The 17,358-nt window shown below is 53.6% G+C and overlaps 2 protein-coding genes across 4 annotated transcripts in view; one reads left to right on the top strand and one right to left on the bottom strand.

The window, feature by feature from the left end:
- BUD31 (BUD31 spliceosome associated protein) overlaps positions 1-4,456 on the top strand; it is a 10,278-nt gene extending 5,822 nt beyond the window's left edge. For all 3 annotated transcript variants that reach the window (XM_017886024.1, XM_017886025.1, XM_017886026.1), the window contains exons 4-6: positions 1,030-1,152; positions 2,321-2,487; positions 4,233-4,456. In XM_017886024.1, coding sequence (XP_017741513.1) covers positions 1,030-1,152; positions 2,321-2,487; positions 4,233-4,283 — 341 coding nt within the window. In that variant the 3' untranslated portion in view covers positions 4,284-4,456. The remainder of the gene's footprint in view (positions 1-1,029; positions 1,153-2,320; positions 2,488-4,232) is intronic.
- Positions 3,970-17,358, bottom strand: part of PTCD1 (pentatricopeptide repeat domain 1) — an 18,485-nt gene continuing 5,096 nt past the window's right edge. Inside the window, exons 3-8 of the mRNA XM_017886013.1 lie at positions 16,574-16,714; positions 13,915-14,133; positions 13,402-13,503; positions 11,460-12,281; positions 10,400-10,582; positions 3,970-4,998 (exon numbers count right to left, since the gene is read on the bottom strand). Coding sequence (XP_017741502.1) covers positions 4,813-4,998; positions 10,400-10,582; positions 11,460-12,281; positions 13,402-13,503; positions 13,915-14,133; positions 16,574-16,714 — 1,653 coding nt within the window. The 3' untranslated portion in view covers positions 3,970-4,812. The remainder of the gene's footprint in view (positions 4,999-10,399; positions 10,583-11,459; positions 12,282-13,401; positions 13,504-13,914; positions 14,134-16,573; positions 16,715-17,358) is intronic.

Raw genomic sequence — 17,358 nt, 5'->3', positions numbered from 1 at the left:
TTTTTTTGAGATGGAATCTCACACTGTTGCCCAGGCTGGAGTGCAGTGGTGTGATCTCGGCTCACTGCAACCTCCACCTCCCGAATTCAGGCAATTCTTCTGCCTCAGCCTCCTGAGAAGCTGGGATTACAAGCATGCACTACCACGCCTGGCTAATTTTTAAATTTTTAGTAGTGATGTGGTTTCACCATGTTGGTCAGGCCGATCTCGATCTCCTGACCTCGTGATCTGCTGACCTTGGCCTCCGAAAATGCCCAATGGCTTATTCTTTTTTTAAATAACAGCTTTATTGAGATACTAATCATATACTGTGAAAGTCATCCTGTTAAATTATCCAATTAAGGGATTTTTAGTATATTCACAAAGTTGTACGACCATTGCCACACTCAGTTTTATGTTTCAGGGTTCATCTGTGTTGCAGAATATATCAGTACTTACTTCATTCCCTTTTTTTTTTTTTTTTTGAGACAGGAGTCTTTGAGACAGGAGTCTCGCTTTGTTGCCTAGGCTGGAGTGCAGTGGCATGATGTTAGCTCTCTGCATCCTCTGCCTCTGAGTTCAAACAATTCTCTTACCTCAGCCTCCGAAGTAGATGGGATTACAGGCATGCGCCATCATGCCCTGCTAATTCTTTTGTATTTTTAGTAGATATGGGGTTTCACCATGTTGACCGGGCTGGTCTCAGACTCCTGACCTCAAGTGATCTGCCTGTCTCAGCCTCCCAAAGTGCTGGGATTACAGGTGTGAGCCACTGAGTCCGGCCAGCCCTGTTTAACTTGTTGAGGAGCCACCTAACTCTTTTCTGCAGTGGCTCCACCATTTTATATTCCAACCAGGAACGTGGGAGACTTCCAGTTTCTCCACATCCTTGCCAACACTTGTTATTGTGCCATAGTTTTGATGTAGCCATCCTAGTGGGTATAAAGTGGGTATAAAGTGGTATTTATTCATTATCACTAGTTATTTACAAAAAGAAAATCCTGCGCAGACCGACCGTGTTCCCTCAAACCACACTTTGTTTCTCCCCAGCTGAAACAGAACCGCATGAGGGAAAAAGGAAAGTGGAATCTCTGTGGCCCATCTTCAGGATCCACCACCAGAAAACCCGCTACATCTTTGACCTCTTTTACAAGCGGAAAGCCATCAGCAGAGGTGATTAGTCAGTCTCTCTTGGCCTTTCAAACTCGAGTCACCTTTGGAGTTACTGAGCTAACCACAATCATTCTCACAACCTCTGCAAGTCATGGTTTTTCTTACCACTAAAAATAAGGGGGAGTCAATGTTGGCTTGAGTTTTGTGTGTGTGTGTGTGTGTGTGTTTTGTTTTTGAGATAGAGTCTCACTCTGTCGCCCAGGCTGGAGTGCAGTGGCAACATCTTGGCTCACTGCAAGCTCTACCTCCTGGGTTCAAGCGATTCTCCTGTCTCTGTCCAAGTAGCTGGGATTACAGGCACCCACCACCACACCCGGCCAATTTTTGTATTTTTAGTAAAGATGGGGTTTCACCATATCGGTCAGCCTAGTGTTGAACTCCTGACCTCAGTTGATCCACCCAACTCGGCCTCCCAAAGTGCTGGAATTACAGGCGTGAGCCACCGCTCTTGACTTTTTTGTTGTTGTTGTTATTGAAACAGGGTCTCTTGCTGTGTTCCCCAGACTGGAGTGTAGTGGTACAGTCATGGCTCACTGCAGCCTCAACCTTCTGGGCTCAAGGGATCCTCTCACTTCAACCTCCCGAGTAGCTGGGACTACAGGTGTGCACCACCATACCCAGCTAATTTTTAAATTTTTTGTAGATGGGCCCTCACTATGTTGCCCAGGCTGGTTTAACTCAAGTGATCCTCTGGTGTTGGCTTCCAAAAGTGCTGGGATTACGCCACCTTGCCTGGCCTAAATACTCTTTTTTGTTCCTCCTCCAAGGACTGTCCCACTGCAATACTGAATGCTTTTTTTTTTTTTCTCTTTTTGAGATGGGGTTTCACTCTGTCATCCAGGCAGGTCCAGTGGCATGACCTCAGGTCAGTACAACCTCTGCCTCCTGGGTTCAAGTGATTCTCCTGCCTCAGCCTGTTGAGTAGCTGGGATTACAAGCGCCTGCCATCATGCCCAGCTAATTTTTGTATTTTTAGTAGAGGCAGGGTTTCACTATGTTGGCCAGGTTGGTCCCGAACTCCTGACCTCAGGTGATCCGCCCGCCTCGGCCTCCCAAAGTGCTTGGATTACAGGCATGAGCCACTGCGCCCAGCCTGAACGCTCTTTTTGATCAAGGGTTGGGGAGGTTTTTAGACCATGGACTGATGCTCTTCCCCATCTTTTGACAGAACTCTATGAATACTGTATTAAAGAAGGCTATGCAGACAAAAACCTGATTGCAAAATGGAAAAAGCAAGGGTATGAGAACTTGTGCTGCCTGCGGTGCATTCAGACAAGGGACACCAACTTCGGGACGAACTGCATCTGCCGTGTGCCCAAAAGCAAGCTGGAAGTGGTAATGTCTGACGCTCAAGCTTGATGTTATTTTCAGCTCAAAAGCTCTAGTCGACTCCAAGGGATCTTACGTTATTTGATTGGGCTGGAATGTCGTTTTATCCCTGGATATCCTGCTGGCTCTCCCTCACGGGAGTGGGTCTCTCTGTTCAGGAATCTGTGTGAGGCAGCGTGTGGCTGTGAGTGTGTTTATTAGGTCTGGGGCCAATCTCAACTCCACCTTTGGGCAAATTACTGAACCCCTTTCCTCACTTAGGAAATGGTGGTGAAGAGCCCTAATCCCAAGGTGGTGGCAGGGTGACATCAGGGAAGGGTGGCCACCGAGTTCCTGTCCCTTTCCCTCAGTCCTCACAGTGATACTTTAACATTACCATCACTGTCTTTCCCCCTGCCCCCAGGACGGAGTCGCCCAGGCCGGAGTGCAGTGGCACCATCTTGGCTCACTGCAACTTCTGCCTCCTGGGTTCAAATGATTCTCCTGCCTCAGCCTCCAAAGTAGCTGGGATTACAGACGCCCACCACCACGCCCGGCTAATTTTGTATTTTTAGTAGAGATGGGGTTTCTCCATGTTGGTCAGGCTGATCTTGAACCCCCAACCTCAGGTGATCTGCCCACCTCAGCCTCCCAAAGTGCTGGGATTACAGGCGTGAGCCACTGCGCCCGGCCCACTGTTTCTTCTTTCAGAACTTTCTGTTCCAAGTACCACTCCTAGGCCAGGCACCTCAGGAGTGGTGCTGAGGGACAGGAGCTGAGCTCCATCCAGCCCCAAGCCCCTCTGAAAGGCAGCTGTGGCCTTGGCACACAGTTGTTGGCCCAGCTAGGAGGTTAGGCCCCACTGCCCATCTGCCAGCCTGGCCTGGTCCCCAGCTCCACACAGGTGCCTCTTCACACGGTCCCTTCATGCTGCAGTGAGACTGACAATGGAGAGCTGCGGCTGGATCTGAGGACTTCTGTACTGAGCAGTGGGAGTGAGCAAGGGCCGCCTCCCCAAGGAAAGACTAGGGTATTGGTTTTCTGATGGAGGCAGGGAGGGGTGGCAGAGTGGCAGAAGCCCCCCCTCCCGAGTGCCCAGATTCCACAAGGGATCCAGGTCGGGGGGCTGGTGGACTGGGGTGCTGCTTCAACCCAGTGGCCAAAACAGTCTGCTGTAGACTTACCTGGGTTTCATCAGAGGATCCTGTTTACTTAAACTAAGGTCTTGCTCCTCCAACAAAAGAACTGAAAAAGTGAAATAAACACAAGCCACTGTTCTAGGGCTTTCTGGCCGGCCAAGCATTGGGCCACAGCAGGCCTGGTGGACAAGACCCTTCTTTCTGGAGGCTCTGGGTCAGAAGGGTGTAACTCAAGTGCATAGCCTCCTGCCCTCTTCCCCCACCAGAGTGTCCCAGCCCAGAGGCCACCCTGAAGTCCCCAAACAGTAGCGGAGCCACCTCTGCTTATCGCAGGGTCTGTCATGCTCACTTAGGGAAATAACGAGACTCATTCACACCGATTTTTCTTGATTGGCAAATGTGTGTTGGATTTGCATAACGTATTATAACTACACATACAGATGTAACCTCGGTGTCAATAGCAGCTGTTTCCACCATCATGAGGGAACCAAATTTTCCCTGTCCAGAGCTGTCACAGAAGGGTTTCTGAGGTGTGTCCCTATATGGCATGGTGGCAGAGGGTTGCCACGTATGTGACCGTGCAGGGACAAGTGTGGCGCAGTGACATCATCTCAATGTCCTCCTCCATTGCAGGGCCGCATCATCGAGTGCACACACTGTGGCTGCCGTGGCTGCTCTGGCTGAGGCTGGCGCTCTCCACCCTGGACTCTGGACTTCGCAGGTTCCTGCCTGTGGCACCACCCCCTTCCTGGGAGCAGCGAGCAGTGCCCCAGGCCCAAGTTGGAGCACGGTCTCTACGGGGAAGGCTTTGCTGTCCATCAGCTGTGATTTGTAAAAATAAAATCTTTAAACCGCTCCGGCCCCACGTCTATTCTTTCAGAGCATCGGCCTGTGGAACCCAGCGGGGCGGCACCAGGCCCCAGGGACCAGATGCCCCAGCCCCCTTGTGGTGTGCAAGGTGACACGCAAAGGTACTGGAGCTGGAAGACCCAAGGTGACATGCGAAAGTGGCTGGAGTTGCCCTTGGACCTGCCGGGAGTGCAGGCACCTTGGGCCTAGCGTGTGTCCTCACACCAACACCCGTGACACACTGCGGCTGTTCCTTAGGGCCTGGCTCTTGCCCCAGGCAGGAGGTGACACCAGCTCACTTGTCCTGGGGCTCCCACAGAGCACTGAGGGCCGAGCACTGAGGCTGGGTTCAGCTGTGCTCCCATCACCTGCCCCCAAGGGTACATCCGTCCACATCGGCCTCCTTGCCGGTGTCGTGGTCCTCCTGGGGCTTGGTCCGGAACTTTTGCCAGGGGTGCGGGGTTTCCTCTGCGGGCATCACTGTCAACCAATGCTTGTAATAGGCTCGGAAGCCGTCAATCTTCGCCAGGTAGGTGTTCCTCCCTTGGTACTGGAATTACAAAAGCGAGGCTAGAATCACTCCTGTTACCTACAGCTAATCCCAAACCTCGGCAGCTGGCTCAGGCCTCAGGGAAGCTGGTAGCTGCCATTTTCCCTTCCAGGTGGCTGCAGGGGACAGGGCAGAAAAGCTGTGAACACGCACTATGGGAGTAGCTTACTTCAGAGAAACAGGTCCCAGCTGGGCACCCTGGGGCAGGCCCAGAGCCATCTGCCTGATAGCACTCCACTGTGCTCCTCCATCCACACTTACCACCCCAGGCCCCCAAGCTAGAATCACTGGGTCCCACCTGCCTCCACAGCCTGCCGAGCCCCTCCCGCTCAAAGCCACCTCCCTCTGACCATCATCTCAACACTGCCGAGATAGGCTCCATGGAGATATGGGGAAAAAAGAAAAGACACACCAGACAGAAACAGAGAGCTGGCGGGGGAATATACCAAAAAAAAAAAAAAAAAAAACCAGCCAAAAAGTACCATCTGACATACAGCTACTACCACATGATGACAAAAGGTTTGGCCCGGTACGGTGGCTCACGTCTATAATCCCAGCACTTTAGGAGGCCGAGGCGGCAGATCACTTGAGGTCAGGAGTTCGAGACCAGCCTGGCCAGCATGGGGAAACCCCGCCTCTACTAAAAATGCTGGATGTGGCAGTACATGCCTGTAGCCCCCAGCTGTCTGGGAGGTTAAGGCAAGAGAATGGCTTGAACCCAGGAGGCGGAGGTTGCAGTGAGCTGAAATCACACCATTGCACTCCAGCTTGGGCGACAGAGCAAGACTCTGTCTCAAAAAAACAAAAAAAAAAAAGGTTTGACTCAAAAGACTGAACAATTCTAAACCTTACGGTGCCGGATAGAGCCTGAAAGCACAGAAAGCAAAACTCAACAGAATCACGAATATAAACAAGGACACCATCATGAGGGAATATGAGTACAGATGCTCCTGACACCACGGTTCCACCCCCAAAAACCCACCGTCAATCAAAAATCAATCTGGCTGGGCATGGTGGCTCACTCCTGTAATCCCAGTGCTTTGGGAAGCCAAGGCAGGTGGATTACATGAGCTCAGGAGTTCCAGACCAGTTTGGGTAATATAGTAAAACCCTGTCTAAAAGATTAGCTGGGTATGGTGGTACATGCCTGTAGTCCCAGCTCCTCAGGTGGCTAAGGTGGGAGGACTGCTTAAGCCTGGGAGGTCAAGGCTACAGTAAGCCATGATCGTGCCACTGCACTCCGGCCTGGGCAACAGAGTAATTCCGTCTCTTTTTAAAAAAAGAAAAAATTTGGAACAGCACGGGGGCTCACACCTGTAATCCCAGCACTTTGGGAGGCTGGGGTGGGTGGATCACGAGGTCAGGAGTTCAAGACCAGCCTGGCCAAGATGGTGAAACCCCATCTCTAGTAAAAAAAAAAAAAAAAAAAAAAAAAAAAAAAAAAATACAAAAATTAGTCGGGTGTGGTGGCAGGTGCCTGTAATCCCAGCTACTCAGGAGGCTGAGGCAGGAAAATCGCTTGAACTTGGGTGGCAGAGGTGGCAGTGAGCCAAGATCACGTCACTGCACTCCAGCCTGGGTGACACTGTGAGACTCCATCTCATAAAAACAAAAGGAAAATGCATCTATTGCTGGCAACACAGCAGAGGGTCCTGACTTCATAATTATGCAAAAGTGACATACATTCAGTAGAAACTAACCCTGCACAAAGTCGATCCTTACAGAGTTACATCCTGATAAAACTATTGCAAAGTTGAAAAATCCTGTGTAGAACCATCTTTAAGTCGGGGACATCTGTCTGACTTAAATACGATATGCTTTAGGCCTGTGATAGTCTTGTGACTGTGGAGTTGAACCCCTAGTGAGCCCTACGCCAGCGGGAAGAGACAATCCACTAGGAAGATACGCACAACATGTAATCAACAAAACCCAGTACCCAGAATGTGTGTGTGTGTGTGTGTGTGTGTGTAAACGCCCTGGAACCAATGAGAAAAGACTCGCAACCAACAGTTCAAAGCACAGACACACAGTTTAAAAATGCCCAGCTATGCCTTCAGCCAGGCACAATCTCCACTGCTGTCCCACCCATTTGTAGGAAGCCCTCAAAATGGCATTCAGGTGTGACACCTGCACGGCATTCCTGACCCTGCACCTTCTGGCTGTGTGCGTCCCTGCCCATTTACTTGTCTCTGTCCCATCTGGGTTGTGCTCCAAGCCACAGTGGCTCTGGATGCTCCGGAGGTGCTCAGCACAGTGTGACTCGATGGACCCAAAAGCCAAACCCCCAGAGCCTGATATCCTCAGAACAGCAGGAAGAGGCTGTGGTCGTAACAAAGCAGATTTCATGACTCTGCCCTGCTCCTGCTGATACAGGAGGCAGAAAGAAATTATTTGGGCAGATAGTAAGGGCAACAGAGTCCTTGGTGAAATTTCCCTTTTAATAAAAAGCGGCTCCCAAATCATTTCTTTTCTAACAAAGAGCAGCCTGAAAAGTCGAGCTGCAGACACAGATAAGCAAGCTGGAAGCTCGCAGGGGTAAATGCTGGCGGCTGTGACAATAGAAAAAGGCTACTCGGGAGCCAGGTGTGTTCAACATGGGGGCCCCATCTTCCCTTCTTTTGTTGCCATGTGTACAGTAAAGAACCAGGCAACATGGCACTGGAAACCTATCTGCATAATAAAAGGTGAGGGTGGGGTGCCAGCTTTTATACGAGCTATGTAAACGGCACACCTGGTCCAACCAATCTTTTGTGTCCTTTGTAAATCAGACACCACTTCCTCCAGCTCATGTACAAAACCTCTTCATTTCACAGTGGAAGCGGCAACCCATTTCTCTGGCACCTCTCTCTGCAGAGAGGTTTTTTTTTGAGATGGAGTCTCGCTGGGTCGCCCAGGCTGGAGTGCAGTGGTGTGACTTCGGCTCACTGTAAGCTCCACCTCCCGGGTTCATGCCATTCACCTGCCTCAGTCTCTCAAGTAGCTGGGACTACAGGCGCCTGCCACCACACCCGGCTAATTTTTTATATTAGAGACAAGGTTTCACCGTGTTAGCCAGGATGGTCTCGATCTCCTGACCTCACGATCTGCCCGCCTCAGCCTCCCAAAGTGCTGGGATTACAGGCATGAGCCACAGTGCCAGGCAAGAGCTCTTCTCTTCCGCCTATTAAACTTCAGCTCTTAACCTCTTTTTTTTTTTTTTCTTTTTTGAGACCGAGTCTCCATCTATCACCCAGGCTGGAGTGCAGTGGCGCGATCTTGGCTCACTGCAACCTCTGCCTCTTGGGTTAAAGTGATTCTTGTGCCTCCTGAGTAGCTGGGATTACAGGTGCCCGCCACTACCCAGCTAATTTTTGTATTTTTAGTAGAGACAGGGTTTCACCACGTTGGTCAGGCTGGTCTCGAACTTCTGACCTCAGGGGATCCAGCCGCCTTGGCCTCCCAAAGTGCTGGGATTACAGGTGTGAGCCACAATGCCCAACCTTAACCTCACTCTTTTTTTTCTTTTTTCTTTTTTTTGAGACAGAGTCATCAGATGTGGTGGGTCACACCTGTAATCCCAGCACTTTGGGAAGGCCAAGGGGGGTGGATTCACGAGGCAGCGGTTCGAGACCAGCCTGGGCCAACATGGTGAAACCCCCGTTCTACTAAAATACAAAATAAGGGCGGCACGGTGGCTCCAAGCCTGTAATCCCAGACCTTTGGAGGCCCGAGGACGGCGTGGATCACGAGGTCAGGAGATCGGAGGCCATCCTGGCTAACACCGGTGAAACCCCCGTTCTCTACTAAAAAATACAAAAACTGGCCGGGTGAGGTGGTGGGCGCCTGTAGTCCCAGCTACTCGGGAGCTGAGGCAGGAGAATGGCGTAAACCCAGGATGCCAGGAGCTTGCAGTGGAGCGAGGATCCGGCCACTGCACTCCCAGCCTGGGTGACAGGGCGAGACTCCGTCTCAAAAAAAAAAAAAAATAAAAAAAAATAAGCTAGTGTTGGTGGCGGGCGCCTGTAATCCTGGCTACTTAGGAGGCTGAGGGCAGGGAGAATTGCTTGATCCCAGGAGGTGGGAGGTTTGCAGTGAGCCTAGAACCTGCCACTGCCATTCCAGCCTGGGCGACAGAGTGGAGACTCTGTCTCAAAAAAAAAAAAAAAAAAAAAAAAAAAAAAAAAAAAGAGACGGAATCTTGCTCTGTAGCCAGGCTGGAGTGCAGTGGCGCAATCTCGGCTGGTTCAAGCAATTCTCCTGCCTCAGCTGAGTAGCTGGGATTACAGGCACGCGCCACCACGCCCAGCTAATTTTTGTATTTTTAGTAAAGATGGGGTTTCACCATGTTGGCCAGGATGGTCTAAATCTCCTGACCTTGTGATCTACCCACCTCGGCCTCCCAAAGTGCTGGGATTACAGGCATGAGCCACCGTTAACCTCACTCTTTATGTGTCCACATCCTTGATTTCCGTGGAGTAAGACAACAAATCTCGGTGATTCACCCCAGATAACAACGCCACTTCACTGCCTGTCCAGTCCCTGAGCAAGCAACAACCTGTTTGGAGTAACCGGCAACATAAAGGTGCTGGGGACCCAGATGAGCACGGCAGACAGTCTCTGCCTCCAGAAGCCTGATACAGGGAAGGCCAGGGCTGCCCGTGAGCACGTGACCTGAGACTGTAGGATACGGCATAAATGAACAGAGCTGGGGGGAGGGGAGACTTTCAACCCAGGTCAGAGCGGCAGGCAGCTGGGCATCTCTGAGGGCCACTTAAGCAGAGACCTCCAGGAGAAAGAGCCCACCACATGAAAGTGGGTGTCACCCAAGGCAGCAGAACACCAATCCCCTGAGGCAGGCAAGAGGCTGGTGGCCTTTGGGAACTGACAGAAGGCCATTGGGATGGACAGAGGCAGCAAAGGCAAGGCTGGCCTGAGACATGAGATGAGCCACGTGGACAGGGACTCAGGCTGTGGTCTACAGACTTGGGGACTCCTAAGAGAAGCTGCTGGGGCCGGGTGCGGTGGCTCACGCCTGTAATCCCAGCACTTTGGGAGGCCGAGGCGGGCGGATCATGTGGTCAGGAGATCAAGACCATCCTGGCGAACACAGTGAAACCCCGTCTCTACTAAAAATACAAAAAAATTAGCCGGGCGTGGTGGCGGGTGCCTGTAGTCCCAGCTTCTAGGGAGGCTGAGGCAGGAGAATGGCGTGAACCTGGGAGGCGGCGGAGCTTGCAGTGAGCCGAGATGGCGCCACTGCACTCCAGCCTGGGCGACAGACTGAGACTCCGTCTCAAAAAAAAAGAAGCTGCTGGACAGTTTCAAGCATGAGAACACAATCCCAAGGGCCAGAACCAGGGTTGGGTGGTGGGGCGGTTAGAAATGGTGAAGGAGCTGATGAGCTTGAGCTTGGGGCACAAACCCGGTCAAAGGTGGGAGGGTACTGGGCTGCAAACTCCAGCTGGCGGATGACCACTTCATTCACTGGGACCCTGTTCTGCTTCATGTCCTTCAAGATGTTGATGAGATAGGTGTAGTCCAGCTTCCTGACGGCTGCGTTGATGAGGGCGCTGTAGATGTGAGTGTTGGGGGTCACCTGGGACTTCTAGAACACAGGGACATCATAGAATCAGCAAGATGATGGCAGCCATTGGGAGCCAGCAGGTCCCACCCTCTGTCAATCAAGCTGGCTCCTGGGACCAGCGGCCACGGCCAGCAAGGCAAACCCAGCAGCAACGATGGGCTGAATGTCCCTCTCCAGCAGGAAAGCCAAGCCCAGGCCCTCTGCTCAGCCCTAAAGAAGCTGCGGAAAAGGACGCCCGTGCTGCTCTCAGACACCGACTGACTTGGGCGGAAAATGATGCGGGAGACACCACCTCCTCACTCCCTGGGGGGGGGGGGGTTCCCCGTGATGCGTGGTCACCAGGTGGTGGTCAGCCTAGAAAACCGTGAGTCTTGGCTAGGTGAGCCAGGCAGGGTCCAGGAAAACAGCCAGAGGGTGATAGACCTGGGGGACCCCGACAACGCAGGACGCAGCCTCTGCTGTGGTCGGATGAAATCCACGCAGCACTTCCAATGGGGGCTAGGTGGGAGGCACAGCAGATCTCGGGGGCTTTGAAAACCACCTACAGCTCCCCAGGAATTCTGAGAATCCCTGCCATACCTCTAGAGTGTTGGGGCCGAGGCCTGTCCCCAGCCCTCAGCCCTCAGTGTCACCCCACGGCCACCTTCTTCCAGACGGGAATATCTGTGCATCTCTACGTCCAGCCCTGACGCACTCGCCAGGGTCTGCTTCCCCCAAAATGGGACCGAACACCATTCTACACCAGAAGCTTATCAACCCCACTCTCTTTGCCCCTATGCACAGTTCATCCTCTCCAAGTGGGGGGCTTAGAGGACCCCTGCTCCTCCAAACTTCCCTCCTGAGCTGCAGAGTGCTCCTCAGGACCACGGGCGTCCTGCCCAGGCCCAGGTCCACTCACCTTCATGTCTGTGAGCAGCTGCAGACCATCCTTCGGCCTGTGGCACCCGATGGCCAGGTTGCAGAACGTCTGCAGGTTGGGGATGAGGCCCCTCTTCGCCAGGACTGGCAACAGCGCCTTGGCCCCCTCCAGGTCTCCCAGCTTGCTCTTCTTTCTCACCAGCGTGTTAAAGAATGTCAGGTCGGCCTCCACCTGGTGTTCGTCCAGGAGGGCCAGCAGCAAGGACTCTGCAGGACTCCCAGACTCCACCACCTCAGCCAGTAGCGTGAGGGTCCTGATGTCGGGCTGCTGCCTGTGCTCTGCCATCTTGCTCAGGAAGCCCTCCAGGCCCCCTATCAAGGCCAGCCGGTCAGCTGGGGTGCTCACTGTTCCAAAGGAGACCACGGTCAGGGGAACGACCCCAGGGGTCAGGAGATTGACTTCCAGCTCCATGGGAGGTGGCTTCAGGGCCACAGGGGGCAGGGCCGCTGTGTGGCTGGGCTCTGCCTTGGTTTCTACCCCTGGCTGGGCCTTGCCGGGCACTCTGGCTTCCTGAGGCTCTGGAGGCCCAAGTGCCTGAGAAGGTTCCAGAAACAGCTGCCTCTCCAGGGCCTCCACGTGCAGCATGGCTGACATGCGGTTGCCTGCCTTGGCCTGGGCTGTCCTCCTTGGCCGCTGCCTGCCCACTGGGGGCTGAAGCAGGGTTGCCTCCTCACTGGGCTTCAGAAGCAGCTCTGAGGCCACCTGGGGGTCCCCTAGGCCACAGTCCCGAGCTGCTGCCAACAGCAGGTTGTAGCTGTCCCGGCTCGGCTGTAGCCCCAGACTCAGCATCAGCCGCCACACCTGCCAGAGAAGAGACAAACGTCAGCTCGGTGCTCCCGTTCAGCAGCTGGGCACAGGGTTCGCACCCGGAATCCCAGTGTCCTGGGAGTTTTAGATGGGAGGATCCCTTCAGACCAGGAGTTCCAGGCAAGACCGGGCAACATAGCAAGAGCTGCCTCAAAAAAATAGGCCAGGCATGGTGGCTCATGTCTGTAACTCCAGCACTTTGGGAGGCCGAGGCGGGCGGATCATGAGATCAGGAGATCGAGACCATCCTGGCTAACATGGTGAAACCCTGTCTCTACTAAAAATACAAAAAATTAGCCGTGCGTGGTGGCAGGCGCCTGTAGTCCCAGCTACTTGGGAGGCTGAGGCAGGAGAATGGCATGAACCTGGGAGGAGGAGCTTGCAGTGAGCCGAGATCGCGCCACTGCACTCCAGCCTGGGCGACAGAGCAAGACTCTGTCTCAAAAAAAATAAATAAGTAATTTTAAAAAAAGCTTTCCAGCCAGGAGCTGTGGTTCACGTCTGTAATCCCAGCACTTTGGGAGGCCCACGCAGGCAGATCACATGAGGCCAGGAGTTCAAGACCAGCCTGGCCAACATGGTGAAACCCTGTCTCTACTAAAAATACAAAATTACCTGGGCCTGGTGGCGTGCGCCTATAATCTCAGCTACTCGGGAGGCTGAGGCAAGAGTACCACTTGAACCCAGGAGGCGGAGGTTGCAGGAGGCCGAGATCGTGCCATGTCCAGCCTGGGCGAGAGTGAGACTCCATCTCAAAATAAATGAATGAATGAATGACTCTGTGGTTGCACCTGCAGAAGTGCTAGCGGGCTGTGGGAGGGTTGAACAAGTGCCCAGGTGAGTGTGCGGCAGGCTTTCAGGTAAGGTGAGTTTAGAGGGGCTGAGCCTACTGCAAAGCAGGGTGGGAGAGGCAGGGGCCGCCCTCATTCCACCTCTAAGGGCCTCCTCTCCCTGCCATCTGTAGATTGAGGCTACAGTGGCTGCTGGGTTTTCAGAAAAGAGCACAAATATAAAAATACTCAGCACAGGACCATCATGGGTGCTCACAGGATCACCATTTTGCACCTCTTGCGCCAGGGAAGCAGGGCAGGAAGGTGGGGTGGGAGGGACATACCTGGAGGGCGTACCGGAAGCCTGTCTTCTTGTCTTGGATGCAGCCCATGAGCAGGAAACTAAAAGTCTCCTCTGTGACAATGTGCCCTTTGTGGATGATTTCCTGGGGGAGGGAACAAAGAGGTCCCATTGAGGACCTGCAGTAGGCTGGGTGTGGCGGCTCATGTCTGTCATCCTAGCACATTGGGAGGCCAAGGCAGGAGGATCACTTGAGGCCAGGAGTTTTGAGATCAGCCTGGGCAACATAACAAGACCCCGTCTCTACACTCGGATAGAGGACGCCTCTTCCAGGAAGCCGTCCCTCGAGTGCACAAAGCAGGACACAGCACACAGCGGCACACACAACCTCCAGCAGGGTCTCATCAGATCCGTCTGTGAACCCCAGTGCCCAATACAGGCTGTCTCACCCTCCCTGAGCCTTCCTGCATGAGAAGAGACAGACACCACAGCCCCGCCCCCGCCACATGAGACCAGCCCCACAACGGGGAGCAGGATGGCAGGTGAAGCCCCCCACCTTGAACACATCAAGGCACATCCTAAGGTCTGCACACTTGGCAGCCATCTTCAGCAGCGCGTGGTACGTTTTCAAGTTGAGCTCGAAGTTTTTGGCCTGCAGCTGCTGCCGGAGTTTCAAGGCACTCTGCAGAGCTGAGTCCTTCCAGGGGGACTCGGCACAGACGTTGAACAGGGCCGTGTAGGTGGCGTCTGAGGGCTCCAGGTCCCGCTTTTTCATCTGTGGAGATGGAAGCAGCTCAGTGGTGGCCCGGGATCAGCTGGACACACAGGTGAGCAGCTGCCCCAGAGGAGGCTGAGGCTGGAGAGGACCCCGTTACTGCATACACCAGGCCAGGCTCTAAGGCAGAGCCATGGGACACATCAGAGCCCAGCTCTCCAAACTCAGACACATTGAAGGGACTCTGAAAACTGAGCCCACACCCCGATATGTACCAAACATAAGTTATCCTGCCCTGGGCACTTGTCAGCCCACTCCAGGCCTGGGGTCCTGGCAGCAAGGTCTTCCTGATGTCCCCACCTTCAGGCCACCCAGTCAAGGGGAAAAGGGGCTATAGTGCTTACTACCTGAGGGTTCCTGGGCAAGTTCGCGCTTCCGTGTGAAAATGGGGATGACACCATCACCTTGAAACCGTGGATGCCTGTGGCAAGTGGGAGGGTGCACTGCAGTGCTCTAGGGGAGGCCCCGAACCACTGGCACAATGCACATTCTCAGGGCCACCTCATCTGCTGAGTCACAAGCCCCGGAGGTGAGCGACACTCAGCTTATTGAGCCTCTGGGGGACTAGGGCAGATGCTTAGGGTTGACAATCCCTGGTGAAGCCTAGCACTCACTATTGCCCAGAGAAGGGCCATGTGGTCGAGGGCAGGTGACAGGCGGCTCAGTGGCAGAAAGAACCCTGCTAGAGTCAGGCCATTTGGGGCTCAAATCTCAGCCCCGGCGCATTCAAGTGGGGTGGCCTTGGACATGTCCCTTCATCTCTCTGTGCCTCAGTTTCCTTCTCTGAAAAGCAAAGATGGCAGTCCCTACTTTGAGGATGATGTAGGCTCTGTGTGTCTTGCTGAACTCCACAGAGGTGCACTGACAACTCGCTACCCGCCTGGCACCAGCCCTGGGGTTAGCAGAGCGGGCACAGCCTGTCCTTACTGAGCTGACACTGAAGAAGGCAGACACACTGCAGGTAAGTCACCAAAAACAGTAACAAGGCTGGGTGCTGTGGCTCACACCTATAATCCCAGCACTTTGGAAGGCTGAGGGGGGCAGATCACCTGAGGTCAGGAGTTCGAGACCAGCCCAGCCAACATGGAGAAACCCCCATCTTCTATAAAACACACAAAAAATTTAGCCAGGTGTGGTGGTGGGTGCCTGTAATCCCAGCTACTCGGGAGGCTAAGGCAGGAGAATTGCTTGAACCTGGGAGGTGGAGGTTGCAGTGAGCCGAGGTTGTGCCACTGCCCTCCAGCCAGGCTGACAGAGCCAAGACTTCCGTCTCAAAAAAATAATAAAATAAAATAAAATAAATAAAAACAATAAAAATAATTTTTTTTTCTTTTTTTTGGAGATGGAGTCTCAGTCTGTCGCTAGGCTGGAGTACAGTGGCATGATTTCGGCTCACTACAACCTCTACCTCCTGGGTTCAAGTGATTCTCCTGCCTCAGCCTCCCGAGTAGCTGGGACTATAGGTGTGCGCCACCATGCCCGGTTAATTTCTGTATTTTCAGTAGAGACAGGGTTTCATCATGTTGGCCAGGATGGTCTCAATCTCTTGACCTCATGATCTGCCCATTTTGGCCTCCCAAAGTGGTGAGATTGCAGGCGTGAGCCACCGCACTGGGCCAAAACTAACAGTTTTTTAAAGTGGATGTAATGGGCTGGGCGCAGTGGCTCACGCCTGTAATCCCAGCACTTTGGGAGGCCAAGGTGGGCGGATCACTTGAGGTCAGGAGTTCAAGACCAGCCTGGTCAACAAGGTGAAATGCTGTCTCTACTAAAAATACAAAAAAATGAGCCGGGCGTGGTGGCACGTGCGCCTGTAGTCCCAGCTACCCGGGAGGCCGAGGCATGAGAATCGCTTGAGCCCAGGAGGCGGAGGTTCCAGTGAGCCGAGGTCACACCACTGTACCCTAGCCTGGGCGACAGAGCGAGACTCTGTCTCCAGGGAAAAAAAAAAGAGGCGCAGATGCAGTGGCTGGGCTGTGGCCTGTAATCCCAGCACTTTAGGAGGCCGAGGCGGGTGGCCGGGGTTAGAGACCAGCCTGGACAACACAGCACAATCCTACCTCTACAAAAAATTTAAAAATTAGACAGATATGGTACTACACACCTGTACTCACAGCTACTGACGAGGCTGAGGCAGGAGGAACTCTTGAGCCAAGGAGTTGGGGGCTGCAGTGAGCTATGATTGCACTCCAGCCTAGGTGACAGAGTGAGGCTACTTCTCTCAGGGAACATGGGGACTGCTGCAGTCCAGGCAGGTGCTAAAGGGCTCTCGATGTCATCTCGTTTATCACCCACAATCACCATCATTTTAAGGAGGAGTCTGACTGAGGCCAGGGAGGTGAAGTTACCTTCCCAGTGTAAAGCGCTAGCAAGCGGCACACTCGGGATCCGCCCCCAGCTTTTCAGAGCCTTGCCCCTGCTGCCCCGCGCTCACACACACCTGGTTGTAGAGCTTGAAGGCCTTCTTCAGGTAGCCGACCCGCCCGCAGCCCCCGATGAGCACCGTGTAGTTGCTCTCCGTGGGCTGCAGTCGCTCCTCCTTCAGCATCTGCCTCTCAAACAGGTCCAGGGCTTCGACCAGCTGCAGGGAAGAGGCAACAAGGCAGGGGCTCAGAACAGCCCCAGAGACCCTCGGCAGAGAGAGGGAGGCTGAGGCTGAGGGACCCTCCTGAGACAGTGCAGGACGGTGGCCCTGGGTGACTGCAAACCCCCTGGGCCCCCGGCTGTCTCTGCCTCATCCCTCCCCTCACAACATTTCCCCGGTGAAGCCTCAGTTCGTTCCTTTATTCCTTCATTATTTTCATCTGTTCATTCAAACAATAATTACTGAGTGCTTCAACGAGCCAGACAAGGTCTATCCACTGCAGATATAGCTGGGAACAAGAGGGAGCTCCTTCGTGGAGCTCATGTTCCGGTGTGGAAAGTCAGACATGAGGCCGGGCGCAGTGGCTCACATCTGTAACCCCAGCACTTTGGGATGCTGAAGTGGGCAGATCACAAGGTCAGGAGTTCGAGACCAGCCTGGCCGACATGGTGAAACCCTGTCTCTATTAAAAATACAAAAATTAGCCAAGTATGGTGGCGTGCAGCTGTAATCCCAGCTACTTGGAAGGCTAAGGCAGGAGAATTGCTTGAACCTGGCAGGCAGAGGCTACGGTGAGCCGAGATTACACCACTGCACTCCAGCCTGAGTGACAGAGCAAGACTCTGTCTCAAAAAAAAAAA

This window comes from Rhinopithecus bieti, unplaced genomic scaffold (assembly GCF_001698545.2).
Source record: "Rhinopithecus bieti isolate Rb0 unplaced genomic scaffold, ASM169854v2 scaffold_14454, whole genome shotgun sequence".
In the NCBI taxonomy this organism is placed as follows: domain Eukaryota; kingdom Metazoa; phylum Chordata; class Mammalia; order Primates; family Cercopithecidae; genus Rhinopithecus; species Rhinopithecus bieti.
Note: the sequence above shows the minus strand (reverse complement) of the source record. Positions and strands in the feature narration are given on the sequence as shown.